Source organism: Lathamus discolor, chromosome 6 (genome assembly GCF_037157495.1).
Source record: "Lathamus discolor isolate bLatDis1 chromosome 6, bLatDis1.hap1, whole genome shotgun sequence".
NCBI lineage: Eukaryota > Metazoa > Chordata > Aves > Psittaciformes > Psittacidae > Lathamus > Lathamus discolor.
This window is the reverse complement of record NC_088889.1, coordinates 73570470-73587150: the sequence shown is the minus strand read 5'-3', so window position 1 is coordinate 73587150 and position 16681 is coordinate 73570470. Positions and strand designations below refer to the sequence as shown.

At 54.1% G+C, this 16681-nt stretch overlaps 1 protein-coding gene across 7 annotated transcripts in view; it reads left to right on the top strand.

Moving 5' to 3' along the window:
* Positions 1–16681, top strand: part of LOC136016422 (ankyrin repeat and fibronectin type-III domain-containing protein 1-like) — a 231786-nt gene that overhangs the window by 181941 nt on the left and 33164 nt on the right. For 5 of the 7 annotated variants that reach the window (XM_065683594.1, XM_065683598.1, XM_065683595.1 and 2 more), the window contains one exon: positions 9395–9523. The exons of 1 other annotated variant lie outside the window; for it this stretch is intronic. In XM_065683594.1, the coding sequence (XP_065539666.1) occupies positions 9395–9523 (129 nt within the window). Of the gene's footprint in view, positions 1–667; positions 725–9394; positions 9524–16681 lie in introns of those variants that run through there. One more of the 7 variants, XM_065683599.1, reaches the window with a different exon arrangement.

Sequence of the window (16681 nt, the reverse complement as noted above, 5' to 3'; positions counted from 1 at the left end):
TCCTGCGTTCATTTGCTTCTGCTGTCATGAAGCAACCTCCCTGGTGCTGAATACTGGACAGGCCAACAGGAGCAGGCTTTAGGAAGTGCAAGTAGGATGTCTGATTTAGTTTCTTCCTGAATGCTGCTTTAATTTGGCCTCTAAATTGCTCTGAAAAGTCAGCCCAGGGTGCTGCTTGGAGGGGTGGTACCTCAGAGCACACCTGAAGGGTGCTGAAGGAATTGGAGCGAGCAGGTTCATGAGGTGCTCCGCTTGCTGCCTGAGGCTGCTCTGAAGAGATGGGTGGTGTTTCCTTGGCTTTCTTTGTAAGTACCCTCCAAATAAAACCTCCTATTCCACTGCTCTTGGAAACAGCTGTGCTGCTTATTTAAATACACCCGTGAGGTATCTCTGTCCTTCTCCCCCTGCTTCCCTTCTCCTTTCATCCTTGGGTGTACCTATCCGCCTTGTGCTGCAGGTCAGAAATAGAGACCAGCCACCAACTTGCTAATTGTAATGCAGCCTGATAATGCCAACTATAATTAGCTGCACATATCGAAGCATTTTTGCTGATGGAAGTTTTTTGTGACCCTGTTCTCATACTTTAAATAGAGGATCCTGTCTTCCCATCCTGGCTCCTTGTTCCAGAGCCTGCAAGCTTGGTCCTTCCCAGAGAAGACAGCCCAGCGTCAGCCTCGGTGCCTGCATCCGCCAGGCCTGCTAAAGCAGTGCTCACTGTCAATCTGTAAGTGCTGCTTATGCCCCCCAGTTAGTGGCAAATGTTGGTGACTACCAAGAAATTTGCTGCCACAAAGTCCCTTCCCTGAGCTCCTGTCACTGAAGGGCTGCCCTGGGTTCTGCTTATTGGGGTTTTGCAGCTGTGATCTGTCTTCTTTATGGCTTTAGGGTACTCATCAACCAAGAGGCAGCTTACACTGACATGTGCTGTGGCACAAGGAAGAATGGTTCAGGTTCTCTGAACCATTCAGGGGCTCAGGTCAACTTGTCTAGAGTTGCAGCAAGGTGTCCCAGGGCTGTCAGACTTTTCTCCTTGTCTCTTGTTGAGACCTCCATCTGCTTTCTTTACCATCTCCTGCAACTCCTGCCACTCTTTCCCTATTGGCAGCATCCCCACTGTCCCTCTCTCTGGCCTTGAAAGGCTCAGCATGCTGGTGAACACTCCTCCCCTTGCAGCTAACCCTCACTGCGCACAACTCCCCCCGCTGCAGTCCAGCTCTGGGGCAACAGTGCAAGAGGGACTTGGAGCTGCCACTCCTCCTTACTTCTGCTGATGAGGAACCCAAAGATGGCTCTTAGAGCAGCTTACAGTCACTAAATGGACCTACAAGAAAGCTGGAGAGGGGCTTTGGACAATGGCCTGTAGGGATAGGACAAGTGTAAATGGCTTTAACCTGACAGAGGGGAGACTGAGATGAGCTCTTAGGCAGAAGCTCTTCCCTGTGAGGGTGCTGAGGCGCTGGCACAGGGTGCCCAGAGAAGCTGTGGCTGCCCCATCCCTGGCAGTGTTCAAGGCCAGGTTGGACACAGGGGCTTGGAGCAACCTGGTCTAGTGGAAGGTGTCCCTGCCCATGGCAGGGGGTTGGAACTGGATGAGCTTTAAGGTCCCTTCCAATACAAACCAGGCTGGGATCCTATGAAATTGCTGTTAGGTGATGGGTGATCTGTCCCGAGGCATACTGGAGCCTGTTCCACTGATGTGGTGTTCAGTGGGGGAGAGATAGCCTGTGGGCAGACCTTGGGCTATAATGGCATCAGATCTCACAGACTAATCACTCTTTGAGTCAGCCTGAGACATGGGACAATGAATCCCTGAAGGAAACACTGGAATTGGAGAATTTCCTGGCAAGTTCCTTTCTCTGTGTGGATCCAATGCCCTGCCCTTTGGGTCAAGAACTGATCCCCCTGAGATGCTCTCTGCAGCCCTGCTCAGGGAGTATGAGCTCAGCTGAGCTCCTGTGCTGCTGCCTTGGGGAAGGCACCACACTGCTCCTGGGGTTGAACTGTTGTGTCCTAGCAGATCACCCAAGCTTCCCATTTCCAGCCCTGGGCAGCATCTGGACAGTGGGGTGAGCCCCAGATCTGCAGTGTCCTGTGCAGATGTGGGGTTCATCAGCAGAAGGCTGGGTGGGCAGCATTGGCAGGCAGCAATAGCCATGTGCAGTCAGTGCCCGTCTGTGAGCTAAGGGAGCACATCGAGGGCTTGGGAAGTCACTGTGTGCAGAGTCCTGTGCCTTTTGCGCACTCAAACAGTGGTGGAACAGCTCACTCATGGACAGTGCTCATGGATTTAGGAAACTGGGGAAGAGGAACTTGAGGAGTGTGAGGTATGTGGCTGTCTGCAGCTCACCATATTCCCTGCACGGTCACCCAGGAGCCCATGGATAGCCAAACCCACTTTCCTGAGTGGTGAGGGCTGGGGCAAGAGAGCCTGGCAGCATGGGGGCTTGGGCCCCCCTCTTCCCAACCTTGCCTGGGCACCCCAAAAGTTTTAGTGGGACTCAGGCAGTTTTCAGCACTCTCTGCTTTCTCCACCTCTCAATATCAACAGGTAGCCAAACAGGGTGTCAGGGGCTTACATCCTCTGAGGATGCTGGTGGGGTTTGGTGGCACACTGTTGCATCAGGAGTGCCGCAGAAAGCTCAAAGCCAGGGGAGGTAAGCCAAAAGCATTGCTGCTTTCTGCCTGGTGCTGGTCCCTCTACAGCAAAGTCTGGTTCTCCTCATCAAAGCAGAGTCCCCCCATCCAAGCCTGGTCCCTCCATGCAGGCTCAGTTCCCCCATCCAAGCCTGGTCTCCCCATCCAAGGCTGATCCCCCATCTGAGCTCAGTCCCCCCATCCAAGGCTGATCCCACATCTGAGCTCAGTCCCCCCATCCAAGGCTGGTCCCCCATCTGAGCTCAGTCCCCCCATCCAAGGCTGATCCCACATCTGAGCTCAGTCCTCCCATCCAAGGCTGATCCCCCATCTGAGCTCAGTCCCCCCATCCAAGGCTGATCCCCCATCTGAGCTCAGTCCCCCCATCCAAGGCTGATCCCACATCTGAGCTCAGTCCCCCCATCCAAGGCTGATCCCCCGTCTGAGCTCAGTCCCCCCATCCAAGGCTGATCCCCCGTCTGAGCTCAGTCCCCCCATCCAAGGCTGATCCCACATCTGAGCTCAGTCCCCCCATCCAAGGCTGATCCCCCGTCTGAGCTCAGTCCCCCCATCCAAGGCTGGTCCCCCATCTGAGCTCAGTCCCCCCATTCAAACCTGGTCCCTGCATCCCAGCCTGGTCCCCTCAGCCGAGCCCGCGCAGACTCGTGGTTACGTAAAGCTCCGGCAAGCGTGACCAGGAGATTCTTCAGTGTCGGAATCTGAGTCACATGGGGCTGGTTTATTTCCCCCTCTGCTAATCTCGTTTCTATAGAAACAAGATTGGGAGAAAAAAAAAAAAGGGAAAAAAAAAAAAGGATAAAAGAAAAGAAAAAAAAAAAAAAGAGCCAAACCCAGAGCAAGTGAGAAGCCTGAGGTGATGGGTGAGAGACGCCGAGGTGGCGGATGAGGAGTGGAGCAGGGGATGCCGGCCGGGATGGGAGCATGCCTGTGGTTGTGTGCGTCAAGGGGACAGGGATTCTCTCAAAGAGCCACTCTTGGATGAGCTGCTCTTCCAGCAGCAGGCGATCAGCAGAGCCAGGAGGGAAGGAAGCAGTGGCTGTGCAGGTGAGTGAGCATTGCTCGCGTGGCGCCGCGCATCCTTCCCGGCACGGCACGGCACCATGCTGTGCCCAGCTGCCCCAGGCTCCTGTCCTGGCTCCTGCTCTGGGGGCACAGTCATGGCTGGAGCCGTGGTCAGTGGGTGCTGTGCTCCGGTGAGCAGGACCAAGTCTGACCCGGAGCTGGCTGAGTGCACGTCCGCTTCCTAAAGCCTCCTTCTCCCAACAGTCTGCTGCCTGCTCTGGAGGCACCTTTCCAGCATCCATTGTTTTCCCTCTATTTTATTCTGACTGCACCTGTGCAAATGAAAGACTCACAGGAGCTGAGCCCTGCTGCTGCGGGGAGTGCACTGAGCTGCACTAACCCAGAGACAGCGTCCGGTTCTCCAAGGCCAGGCTGCAGCCGGGATGCCCATGGTGGGGATAAGTCCAACTCCAAAGCTGGCTTTACGGTGATTGTTCCCAAAGGGGGGACAATGCTGCTTGTTTCCCTGCTGCCAGGTACCAGGGCTGCCCACAGCCGCTGCACAGCTTGTCCTAGGACTTGTGCTTGCCTGTCCTGATTCAGGAGGCTGGAAGCTGCCTGCCAGAAGCTGGGTTAGTTCAGAACCACATTCAAGCACGTGCTGGCTCCTGATTCTCTAGATAGGGAATGCAACAAGTGGGAGTTATTCCTGCCCGGTCTAGGAGATGTCCATCTCTGTGGGATGGAATGGCTTGTGCCTGTGTGGTGGTGAGGGCTTTGGCTGGGAATGTTTGGTAGAGCAGGAGCATCTCTGATGCTGCCAGCCCCATGCCAGTGCCTGCATCAGCACTGCCCTCATGACCATGGTCATCCCACACTCACGGCATGGTGCACTGTACCAGCACAGACCATGGTGTGTGTGTCCTGCAGCTCTGGACACTGCACGGCAGCTCTTGCAGTCCCGTGGCTGCAGGCTGCTGAATCGTGCTGCTCCTTGTAGAGGCAGCACCGTGTCCCTCCATGGGCCGCTGTAGGGGAGAGGCAGGGATGCAGAACCCAGGGGACAGGGATTGTGCTTGTCATCGCTTTCCAGTGATGGCGTTGTGTGGGGGATGTGGTGGTGAGGCACTGCAGACCCTGACCAAATCCATGCCTGTGCACAGTGGGTGAAGCTGGGGGGATGAATTGAGTCCCTGTGTTCTAGTGATACTGCTCACCCACTGCCTGGCCAGCGAGGGGGTGGAGGGAGGCACTTCAGACCCTTGTCCTCATCTGGAAAGGCAGCTGAGTGGATTTCTGCGCTGGATGCTGCGTGCTGTGGTGGCTCAGGGAGCTGGCAGAGCCAGAGGCTGCCAGCACACTGTGTCTGTGCCTGCATTCCCAATGCCTCCAAGAGCCAGGAATCACCCAGGTTGGGGATACACCCCCCAAAAATGTGCCTGGTGATGGGATGACCGTCAGGCTGGTATTACATGGCATGTTCTGGTGCTGAGCTGGAGTCTTCCTCCTTGGCCAGGCTGGGCTGTGGTGGCATCGAGGGTCCAAGTGCTGCTCTGGGCACCCTCTGCTCATCCTGTTTGAACACGCTGGGGGGACGTCAGCACAAACTAGGCTGGCGACACCACTGTCCCCATCTCCCGTCAGCAGCAGCAGCATCTGCCTGTGGCTGCCCCTGCCTGTGGCCAGGGCTGGGTACTGTGGCTAGTGCCAGGGGGTCCTGACACTCCATGTGTACCTGAAGAGGTGGTTGTATGGGGGAGATGTCACATGTGGGATCCATGGCACTGCCAGCTCTGCTCTGCCGGGAGCTTTGGAGGGAAGGGCTGAGCACTGATATTGCTGCAGGAGTCTCCAGGGCCGGTAACTGTTTCTGCAGGAAAGATGCTGCGTTCTGACTTTAGCACTGACATGGGACTCTGAACATGTGTCATAGAGGTGTGATTTATGATACAGCACAGTAGCTAACAACCTTCTCTGGTTGTCAGGAGACAATTCTTCCCAGCGCTGCGGTTGATGTTTCAGTCGAGGATTTTTCCCGCGTGTCCCCTTGGCTCCGGGGAGCACCAGTGGCCTTGGCAGGCTCTGGTGCAGCTGGTGCCAGGGTCCTTCAAGCCGCAGCAGCACTGATGTGAGCTGCTGCAGGGATGCTGCTTCTTGTGGTGGGATGCGCAGGTCACCCCAAATCCTGCTCAGGTTGGGCCATGAGCACACCCATGGGGAACTAGGGAGCTGTGCTGGCCTTGTCCCCATCCTTTGGCTGGGATGAAGCTGGGTCAAGGTGGCAGTGGCTCTCTGGGGCTGCCTGCTCCCCAAATTGGCACTTGTGGTGCTGAGTGTGCTCGTACTGATGGGTGAAGGCATGAAAATCTTGCCCACCAGTGAAGTGCACAAGAGGATGGATGCCGATAGCCATAGGGAACCTGCCTCAATCACACAGCCATTCTGTGCCTCAGTTTCCCTGTCTCTACCTTAAGACCCCATATGTTGATCTTTCTGAAGGGACAGGGACATCTACATGCATTTGGAAAGCACCTGGGCAGTGAAAGTATGGTCCCAACAGCATCTCCCTCCCCGTGTTAGTGTCTAACTGCTGCTGCCACCCACGGAGTACAGACCCTGGGCTCAGTGCTCAGCTGTGAGAGCATCCTGGCCCTGGAAGCAGCCCGATCCTGTGGGGTGCAGTAGCCCCTGCATGAGGAGCTAGGGGAAACTGACCCACAAGCAGGGTCTCAGTGGGGCAAGGGGAATGGGGCAGAGCAGGCTGCCGGTGCCAGTCTGTGTTCGCCTCTGTGCAGCCACAGCACAGCAGGTATGATTCATTACTTCTTCTGCAGTACAGTTTATGTAAAGCTGCACTGTGCAAATAGCCAGATGACACATGAACGTCCTCCTGGCTCTCTAATTAGTGATGCTTATGCTGGAGCTTTTGGGTCCAGCGGAGGTGAGTGGAGGCTGGCTCAATGCTGAGCACTGGATGAGCGGCTGACAGCTCTCAAGGGGAGGTAGTGGCCCATCAGAGCCGTCTCCATTAATATGGCTGTGAGCAGTGGGAGGGGGTGGGTGACAGGTAGGCCAAAGGGTTGATCTGGGGGTGAAAGCAGCATTGGTCAACTTCTGTCTTACTTGCCCACCCTGGGGTGGGCAGGTCTGCACAGCACCTGCCCTGAGCTGGGGAGCATCCCCTAGAGTATCCCTTTTCTCCCTGCATCTTCCCCTGCAATGCCACGCAGCATGTCCCCGAGCACTCAGGTGGCTTCTCCAGCCCCATCAGTGCACCCTGTCCCCAGAGACTAATGCTCCTTCATTCCAAGCAATGTCGCACATCACCTTGTTTTCCCCCTGCCAGCTCTTCTCAGTGGATTCTGTTGGCTCTATGAGCCAGCCTGCTTGGGGCATGTGGATGCACTGAGTAAACCTCCTGGTTGTATAATTCATAGAATCACAGAATCTCAGACTGGTTTGGGTTGGAAAGGACCTTGAAGCTCATCCAGTTCCAACCCCCTGCCATGGGCAGGGACACCTTCCACTAGACCAGGTTGCTCCAAGCCCCTGTGTCCAACCTGGCCTTGAACACTGCCAGGGATGGGGCAGCCACAGTTTCTCTGGGCACCCTGTGCCAGCACCTCAGCACCCTCACAGGGAAGAGCTTCTGCTTAATTGTTCTGGTTCTGTTCGTCCCAAGAGGCATGTAACCAGCATGACAGAGGCACTTGTTTCTCACAGGGGGTGTCTGCCTTCTTGCATCCATGCAGATCATTTGGGCTGGGGACCACTTTGGCAGGGGTGGCTATAATGGTGCAGGGAGCATGGAGGGGATGTGGCTAGCCTAGCAAACAGGACAGCACTCTCATGCAGTCCCTGCATCTCCGGAGATCAACATCGCCAGTGTGCTAGCAGCTGGGGATGGAGCCCTCATCCCAGGAGCCTCTCCTGGGGCAGTGGAAAGCCGGGCAGAGTTAGAACTATCGCAGTGGGAACACTCAAATGCCACTAAGGAGGTGCTGTAAGAAGCCAACAGCACGCGTCCCCTGGGGTAATGGTTGGACTTGATGATCTTAAAGGTCTTTACAACCTAGTTGATTCTATGATTCCATGAGAGGTGCGGTGGTGGGGGTGTGTTGGTGCTGTGCTCTGCTCGAGGGGCTCTCCCAAGGCGCCTGGATTGCTCCTCTTTAAACATCTCTTCCTCCAGCTGCGAGCAGGGGAAAGCTGTGCTTTGGATTTTCTGTTGGGTTTCTTTTAAGGTAAACCTCATCCTTTACGACAAAGTGTGTTTTTTCTCAAGGATGTAAAGAGTGACCCTGGAAGCTCTGAGTGGCTCTTTCCTGATGGTGACTGGAGAGATGAGAGCCTTCTCCAGAAAGCTGTTTCCACCCTGTCCCCAGCAACAGCAATTCATAAGCTGAAAAATAAATCAGTAACCAGAGTTAATGAATTGAAGATGTCTGTGTTTGAAATGTATCAGGAAAAAATACTATTAGCTGGTCATGGTTGGCTTAATTATTGCGAGGAAAAGCAAGGACCTCTTGTTTCTGAGAAAACCCTTCTTTTCTTCCTTCTGTTTTGGGTGGTGTTTTCTTTGGTTGAAACTGGTCAGGACTCGAGAGGAGGAGTGGGTTTAGTAGCGTGTGTAGGTTCAAAGGCTCCCCCCAGGTCTGTTCCTCATCCCATGAAACCTCTGTCAGATCACTTCTGCCCCATTGCATGCCCTGCCCAGCTGAGCGGTGGGAGCAGGTTGTGCTGGCACAGGACTGAAGGAGGGGAGGCAGTGGCTGTGCTGGCAGGACTGGCAAATGGCACCAGTGCCACCAGCCTCATCATGTACCGAAGTCAGGGTGTCCCAGCTCCAGCTCCCCAGGCTGCTTCTCCCTTGCTCCCACCTCTGCTCCAAGGCAATGGGCAGCAGGGATGGGCTGTGGCACCCAGGTCTCTGCTGGGCTCCAAAGTTAATCTTAGTACCAGCTTTGTACATCTGAGTGGCTTGGAGACTGGGATTGTGCCTTGGGACGGTGGTTCTCTTCTTGTTGGAGCCAGGGTGTTGCAGCATGGCCCCTGAGCCAGGGGCTGAGTTTCTCCCGGTCCCAGGGACTGGGAGCGATGCTGGAGCATCCAACTGCGAGGAAGGGGCTTTGTCCTCAGCACAGATGGGTTTTGCAGCTAAACCCATTTGCTCACACACATTTCTGTTTCCTCCTCCAAGCCATTTCTGATGTGTGCTCATATCCCTGTCAGCCCTCATCAGGGAAGCTGTCCCAGTGTTTGAAACCCCTGGCTGGGAGCCCCAGGAGCTTTGGGGCTTCCCCAGAGGAGTGTGGCTGTGCAGAGATCTGCTTTGATCCTCCAAAGATACTTCCCTTGCTGCACAGCCTCTCTCGGGCAGGTACTGAAAAAAGATGAAACAGCTGGTGTGTCTCCAGCTTTGGCCATCACTGGCTGGTGTTTGGGCAGAAGGTGATGGTGCTGCAGTGGGTTAGGGACCCAGTGCTCTCAGCTTGCCAGCTCACAGCTTCGGCTTTGCTAACAGCACACCATGGACCCATGCTGGTCCTGGCCTGCTGAAGTGATGCTAATGTGGCTGCTGCTCCCATTTCTTTCCCCCCTTTCCCTCCCCAGCTGGTGCCTCACTGTCCTGGTGCTGCTGACCCTCTTTTCAGCTCTGAGCATTTCAGGCTTTGTGCCATGGACCTACCACAGGGAGTTGCAGTGACATTAATGCCTTTCCTCTCCCCTTCCCCAGGTCGGAAAGCAGCCTCTCTAGATTTGCCCACCGCTTGTCGGTGAAACAGAAGCAGGAGAAGAGAAGGAAAGCTGAGTATGCCTCGGCTGAGCTGTCTGCCTTCCGGCCCAGGTCTCTGAGCATTGAATGGTAAGAGCTGCAGGACAGGGCTGGGGGAAGGGAGCTCCTGCCTCTTCATCCCCACCTCTGTCCCTACTGCTGCCACTCTCTGTCCCTACTGCTGCCACTCTCTGTCCCTGTCCAAGCAATGTGCTGTGGGACAACGCCTCTTCAAAACCCTCTGCCTGCTGCAGAAGCTCCCCCAGGGTATCAAACTGAAACATGCCCCCTCGTTCCAGTGCAGGGAGCAGCAAGGAGACCCAGGCAGCTGCTTCCTTGGAGGCCTGAAGGACACCCCATAAACTAAGCCATGGGGGTCTTTTGGGGCTCGTGTGGGATGTGAACATGCATGTCTGCTGGACAGGCGCACATGAGCGCACAACCCATGGCTGCTCCTCTCCCATTCCCTTCCCAGCTGGTGTTCCAGAGGATGCATCCTGCAGCCCCTCGCTGCCTGACACGTATCTGTTGGATAAACAAGATCCAAGAGCCACACTGGGATGGCCACAGCCAGTGTGGGGGCACCAGAAGCCATGGCAGGGAACACGTTGGGGTGGGTGTTGTGAAGGTCCGGGGAGCCCCAGCACAGGCCACCCCCCATTCACCCATCCCTTTGCTCCTTTCTACCCCAGTGCTGCTGCTGCAGCACCCTCAAGGCCCCTTGTGCTGAGCATAGGTCTGAAACTGCAGTCCCTGCTTAAGCAGGGAGCAATTCATCCTGGATTGCCAGGCTCTGATGCAACAGCCTTTGGAAGCAGATCATAGTCAACCCTCCCAGCATTAGAGGTGACCTGCTAAGGATATTTAAAAGAACTGGAAGTTGCATTGCTTTCTGCTTCCTTAGATGGCTAGAGGAGGGTAAAAAGAAGAAAAGAAATGCTTAGAAATTGCAAGAATGTCGAGCTTGGTTTTGTTCTTCCCTGCTTGTTTTGGAGATCTTTCTGGCATTTATTGTATGTTCTAACACTTCAGTGTGAGGTTGTGGAGTCCTCCTCAAAGGTTTCCTCTATCGGTGAGGTTAGTTAAGCACCAAAGCTGACTAGGTATTAATGAAGGCAGACAAAGAAAGAATTTGAGCTATTTGATGACAGATTGCTTTCTTCCCCTGTTGCACAGTTTTCTTTCCTTTGCTGAAATGATGTCATCAGGAAAGCTGCTCTGGCGTTGCCATGAATCTTCCAAATAGACAAATATGTGAATTTGTAATACACCAGATAGAAAAACAAGCAAGAGTTTCTCTTTATTTGCAATAAAGAAGCAAGAGAAGTCAGTAAATCTCATTTCTCCCTTTAAATGTCTCCCTGAAGCCCCCAGATCCCGTTTTAACCCTGTGGTGTCAGGTTATTTGTGGTACCTTTTCCTTCGCTCTGTAGCATTTTCCTGGGGGAAACCATCTGTCTTACAGTATTTTGCAAAGCACCTTGTAGAGCAGTGACTGCAGCATAAGGTGATGCTGGTTTATGGGTTTTTTGTAAGCCAGCTTGGGAATGAGCTCTTGGTGAGGAGGAATTGCCTTTGCCTGTAGTTTGCCCCATGACATTGCATTGGAGATAGAGGCTGGAAGGTGTGATTCCTGAAAGACAATAATTTAGGTCGCAAAAGACCTTTAAACTCGTAAGTCCAACCATAAACCTAACACTACCAAGTCCACCACTAAACCATGTCCCGAAATGCCACGTCTACACACTTGTGTTATCTCATTCATTATAGTTGGATACACAAATTGAGTGGATGGAAAAGCTTAGTGTCATTTTAATTTACCTCACACCGCATAGACCACCCTAGTGTTTGAACTGGTAACACTGCAGTAATTGGTAAAGGTCCTACGTGTTTAATTACGACCTGATGTCACGGCTCCTGCAGGGAGCTGCTCTGGCCGGAGGGCGATAGCTGGTCATGGGGTTTATCCTTGGCTGGAGACATCTCAAGCTGGATCAGATGTCCAGCTTGGCAGCTAGGCTTGGGTGTGCTGGAGTGCCTGCACTTGTGCCTCTGACACTCAGCAGATAAGCAGATAACCCAGGAGATGTGCTGGCTGTGCTGTTGCAGTGCAGGGATTTAATTGTCATTTACGTGCACACAGCACAGGTTCCAGAGAACAGCTGGGGGTACCTGTGCATGAAACACAGAATGGGCACACTGCAGACAGGTTTCCACACAGCTTTGGGGAGGCTTTTCCCATGCAGGCCTCCTGCGCAGCCTCGTCCTCCCAAGGGAGCACCTGGCCTTTTCCCTCGTGTGAAACATCATTTCTCTGCATTCCTTGTACATCTCCAGGGATCCATGATCGATGCAGCAGGATCAACATCTTTGGTTAGTTGCTCTAAACAGTCCTGCTGCACACAGGGAGCACTGCTGGGGAGGCGGGGTCCTGGGCTCTGTGGCTGATAGAAAACATGGTTCATGGCCTTGCAAACTACAGATGCCTAATTTGGCTTCCTGAGCAAATACCTACATGCATCAAATCTGTATTATTTATATGTAATCTGTATTTATAAACCTAGCCCAAGGGCACCATGGCATCGTTTTACCTGCATCTGTGCAGAGGGTGAACATCCACATGGTATATGAGAGAGGTTCAGCTCATCCCATGTGGGTAGGAGGGGGATGGAAATGATGGACCATATTTTCCTAAATCAGTGGCTCCTGAGAATCCTTCCTATCTTAATCCCAAGGCTTGAAGGCAAGGAAGGGCTCCTGGACCTTCATTACCTGTTGCCAGGGAGCAAGTAGAGATTATGAGCCATGTGGATGTTCACCCTCTGCACAGATGCAGGTAAAACGATGCCATGGTGCCCTTGGGCTAAGCTTATAAATGCATACCACATATAAATAATACAGATTTGATAGAAATACAGCATTCCCAGTTGTTCAGGTGCCCAGGTAAGGGTGGATGGAGCTGAGGTAGAAGAGAAGGAGCTCACAGCATCACAGTGTCTGTCTGACACTGTGTCCCCTGAGCTGAGCACTGCCAGGTAGGATGGGGACAAGAGATCCCATCACCTCTGTCTGGGCCTTCTCCCTGGCCGTGGAGACAGGGAGCCCTGTGGGGCAGCATCCCTGGGCAATGGCAGCTCTCTGGGTCAGGAGGTGCACTTATTTGCTGCCACAATAAATAATCATAGAATCAGGAGTGGTTTGGGTTAGAAGGGACCTTAAAGCTCACCCAGTTCCAACCCCCTGCCATGGGCAGGGACACCTTCCACTAGACTAGGTTGTCCAAGCCCCTGTGTCCAAGCTGGCCTTGAACACTGCCAGGGATGGGGCAGCCACAGCTTCTCTGGGCACCCTGTGCCAGCGCCTCAGCACCCTCACAGGGAAGAGCTTCTGCCTAAGAGCTCATCTCAGTCTCCCCTCTGTCAGGTTAAAGCCATTCCCCCTTGGCCTGTCCCTACAGGCCCTTGTCAAAACAAGGTGCTGAATGTCTCGTGGGAGCCGGAGATGCTCCCATCGCAGGTCACGTTGGTGTGTCTGCTGGTGCACATCTTCCCCACTGGCTGTTGGAACGTGCCGGTGGGTCCCGTTTCTCCCAGGCACAAGGCACGCTTTATTCGCACAGCACATGTGTCTGTGCGGAGCGCAGTGCTGCTGCTCCCAGCCCGGCTGTGAGCAGAGCCTCGTTAGTTCCACTTAGTGAAAAAAACTTGCTGGGGGGAAGGGAGTGAAGGCAGGGAAAAAGTGAAGTATTGAGAAAACACTTCTTTCATTCACATGTTGTTTACTGAAATAAATACTTCATTATTAGGCTTTTTTTAGGCTATTTTTTTTAAAGCCAGTGCCACAAAGTGCCCAGTGTTAAGCCCCGTGAATGTGCCAGATCACCTCAGCCAAGGGCTCCCCCCAGCCGGTGTATTGCTGCTGGAAGGTGCCTGGAGAGAGGCACTGGGGGAGCAGAGTAAAGCCAGCCTTTCCCAAGCTTTGGGAGAAAGTGTGTGCTGCTGGTGTCCAATTCTGTTCCCCTTTGCTGGTTTCCTTCTCCTCCTGTTTGTTGTTTGGTGCCTGCTCTTGCACCGCAGCAGCCTGAGCTCCAAGTGAGGCAAAAACTGGTAATTGAGGCAAGGATGGATTTGGGGTCTGATTCATTAAAGCTCTGCTTTCTGCTAGTCTGTGATACCAATCTAGCTCCAAAGCATAAACAGCATGAAGGCCTGCAAGACAAAAGCCCTCTTCATCTGGAGCTCACCACCTTCTGCTGTTAGAGACCTCCCGCTGCCCCCACAGCAACCCCGAAATCAGCCATCCCTTTTCACCTCCCTTAGGGTGAATCGAGGCAAAGAGCCTCCTCTCCTCTTGTGCATGTCACCTGAGAAATGAGGCACATTTATCTTTCCTCTTAAGTGAGCCTTAATCCAATAAAATGGCTGTGATCCACTGGTTTACTCTTGTGCATGCGGAGCCTGAGAGCCTCTGTCCCCCTCACACATCCTTCCACCTCTGGTGCTCATCGGGAGTTCCAGCCCCAGCAGGTTTGTTCTCCTGGCATCCGTTTACCTCTTCCTTTTCCTTTCCTAGCTCTCTGTTTTCACTTCTTCCATTTGTTCCTCTGCTTGCCTTTCCCCCATGCTCCTTTTCCCATGCTCACCTCTTGTTCACCCTGTTTTCTTCTTCTTGCTTTTTACTTCTACTTGCTGCCTGTTCTCTTTGGGTTTCTTGAGTGTCTCATGCCAGACATCTCCCTGTGATCCATGGTCAGAATTGCCTATTCCCATGGTGGCTCAGGAAAAATGCAGTACATTTCTCGCTTCCACCATCCCGTTGTCTCGTTCTGCTCCTTGGCTGCCAATCACGAGCTGGTGAAGCAGCGCTGGCAGGAGCATGTGTTCGGGTGGTTAGAGGCAGGCAGCCGGCTCCGGCTCAGCCCTGCCTGCAGCTTCTTTTGCTGCCTGACTCCTAGCACGCTGCTGAATCTCGGCTCCTCGCTGAGAGGGATGCGCTGGGACCAGCAGCTCTGCATGCAGCCCGTGCCTGCCTGGTGGGAAGGTGAGGAGGGGTTTTCCCATGATCCAGCAGCACTGGGGCTGGATATCCGGGCTGGCAGATGTCCCCGTGCTGTGGGACCGTGGTGCCATGAGGGCAGGAGCTGCAGCCACCGGGCACGGGAGCCACACTGACGCCATCGGGCTGGCAGAGGCGGCACACGCGGCTCCACCGCCACACTCTGCCTCATGCGTTGGGTTCGGTTGTAAAGCAAAAGCATTTAATGGAAGTATTTTCATGGAAGTTATTTAAAATTTTACATTGTAATATTTCCCCTTTGGGTTTAAGTGGTCTCATGTGGTGTGGAAATTCTCCCTGAGTTTCTGTGCTGTGGTGTGAAATCCGTGCCATGGAGGTGCCTGTTGCTGCTGAGCTCCTTCCATAGCTGCCCTCAGCTGCCATCAGCAGGCAGCACTGCGACCTGTCCCCATCGGCAGGCTCCTCACCTCCTGGCACCCCAGAGCTGAAGTCGTGGGGGGCCGCAGAGCCTGGGGGAGGTGCTGAGCTGCCGGCTGATCCGTCTGACTGTTCCGAAGCCAGAACACTGCAGGGCTGCTACTGCAAAGCTCAACAAAAGCCTTATGCTGTTTCCATCTCAGTGGTCTATAGGACTTGTCCCAGGACTCTTTGCTTGACGGTCAATGGTTTGCCTGGGGCAACCAGCACAAAGTGAATTGTCAGCAAGTTTTTGGGAGGTGGGGAGAAGCAGAACGCTAAAGACAGAGCGCCCAGAGCTCCTTTGGATTTCACAGCCCTACTCGAGCTGTCTTTCCCCTAACTTAATCCAACACAGAAGAGGAGGTGTGGAGCCCCCTTCTCTTCCCACTGAGGAAGCTCTTAGCCTGAGTGAGGGAAAATAAGAGGGAAAACCAAGGCTCTGAGCCTTTCTGTGGAAGGGGAGGAATGCCAGAGCATGGGACGTGTGTGGGCATCTGCGAGCAGAGATGCTCGGGGCAGGCTGAGATGTGGGCTCCACATCTGCTCCAGTGTGGGGCATCCAGCCTTGCCCAGAGCGTCACCTTCCTCATCCCACCGATCCTGGCCATCACTCGGGGTGCAGTGCAGCCGCCCCAGCTCGGCTGTGCCTAGGACGGGTCCTGAACAAGCCAGTGCGGCGTTGAAATGGAACGTGAGGCGCTTTGTCTTGACTGGGAGGGCTTTAAGCCCTCGCTCGGGAACAATGGCCAAGCTATGGGGTCATTTGTTCTGGTATTTCAGCAGCTCCTCATGATTTATGGGATGTTTTGTTCTGCTGCTTGTCTTAGCTTCCCCCTCTCCACCCTCCCCGTCTCCATCCCTTCTCCATTTCAGCTCCTCCTCCCCCCACGCCCAATTCCCCTAATAGCTGTGGAGCCTCTCTGCCTTACGAACTCATGGTATCTGTGACTTATTGAATTAGCTGTATGGGAGCTGGACTTCCACACCATTCTGTGGTCTGCCAGCATGTCCCGCCTGCCCAGGGAGCCATCCTGCATCAGGGCCCCTTGCCCAAGGGCAGCCGGAGCTTTCCCCCAGCACAGCAGATGGACGTTGCCATCAGCAGGCCTCTGGAAAGTCAGTTTATGGGCGATAAATGTGATCAAGAGGAGCCGCAGCCCCACCAAGGAGGGCTCTGTCTGTGGAGACCCCCCTGTACCAAGGCAGGATGTGGGCTTCGCTGCCTGGTCCTGGTGCTGCCTCCCTCCACCCTCCCAGGACACCTCTCCATGTGTGAACTGGATGCCAGTTAGGGAGCCCCAGAGCTTTTGGCATTGAAAAGTGGATGGGGCAATGTGGTTCAAGAGCTTGGCTTTATCCCCAGCACCCTGGGGATGGCCATGGTTGGTGCCTCTGGATGTATGGGGGGAGAAGAAGTTGGTGGGACAGTGATTCACCAGTGACTGTGAGGGACTTGCTGCTGGGAATAGGGAGAAGCAAGCCCTCAAAATATGTCCCTGAAAGTTGGGTTTGCCTTTAGGAAAGCATTAAAATGAATTATTTATTTGTGGAAAATCACCTTGTATCATCATTGCCTGAATCATCTGCAAACAGAGAGAGGCTGAAGGGCAACTGCTGTGCACGATGGCAGCAATGTGTTTGCTGTAAGGGCTTTGCAACAGCAGAGGGGTCATGGTCCACGCAGCTCTGCTTCTGCCATCCTGTGCTGCTGGCAGGGAGGTGGGATCTTCCGATCCCATGGACACTGGTGGGAAAGGAGAGCAGCATAGGGTG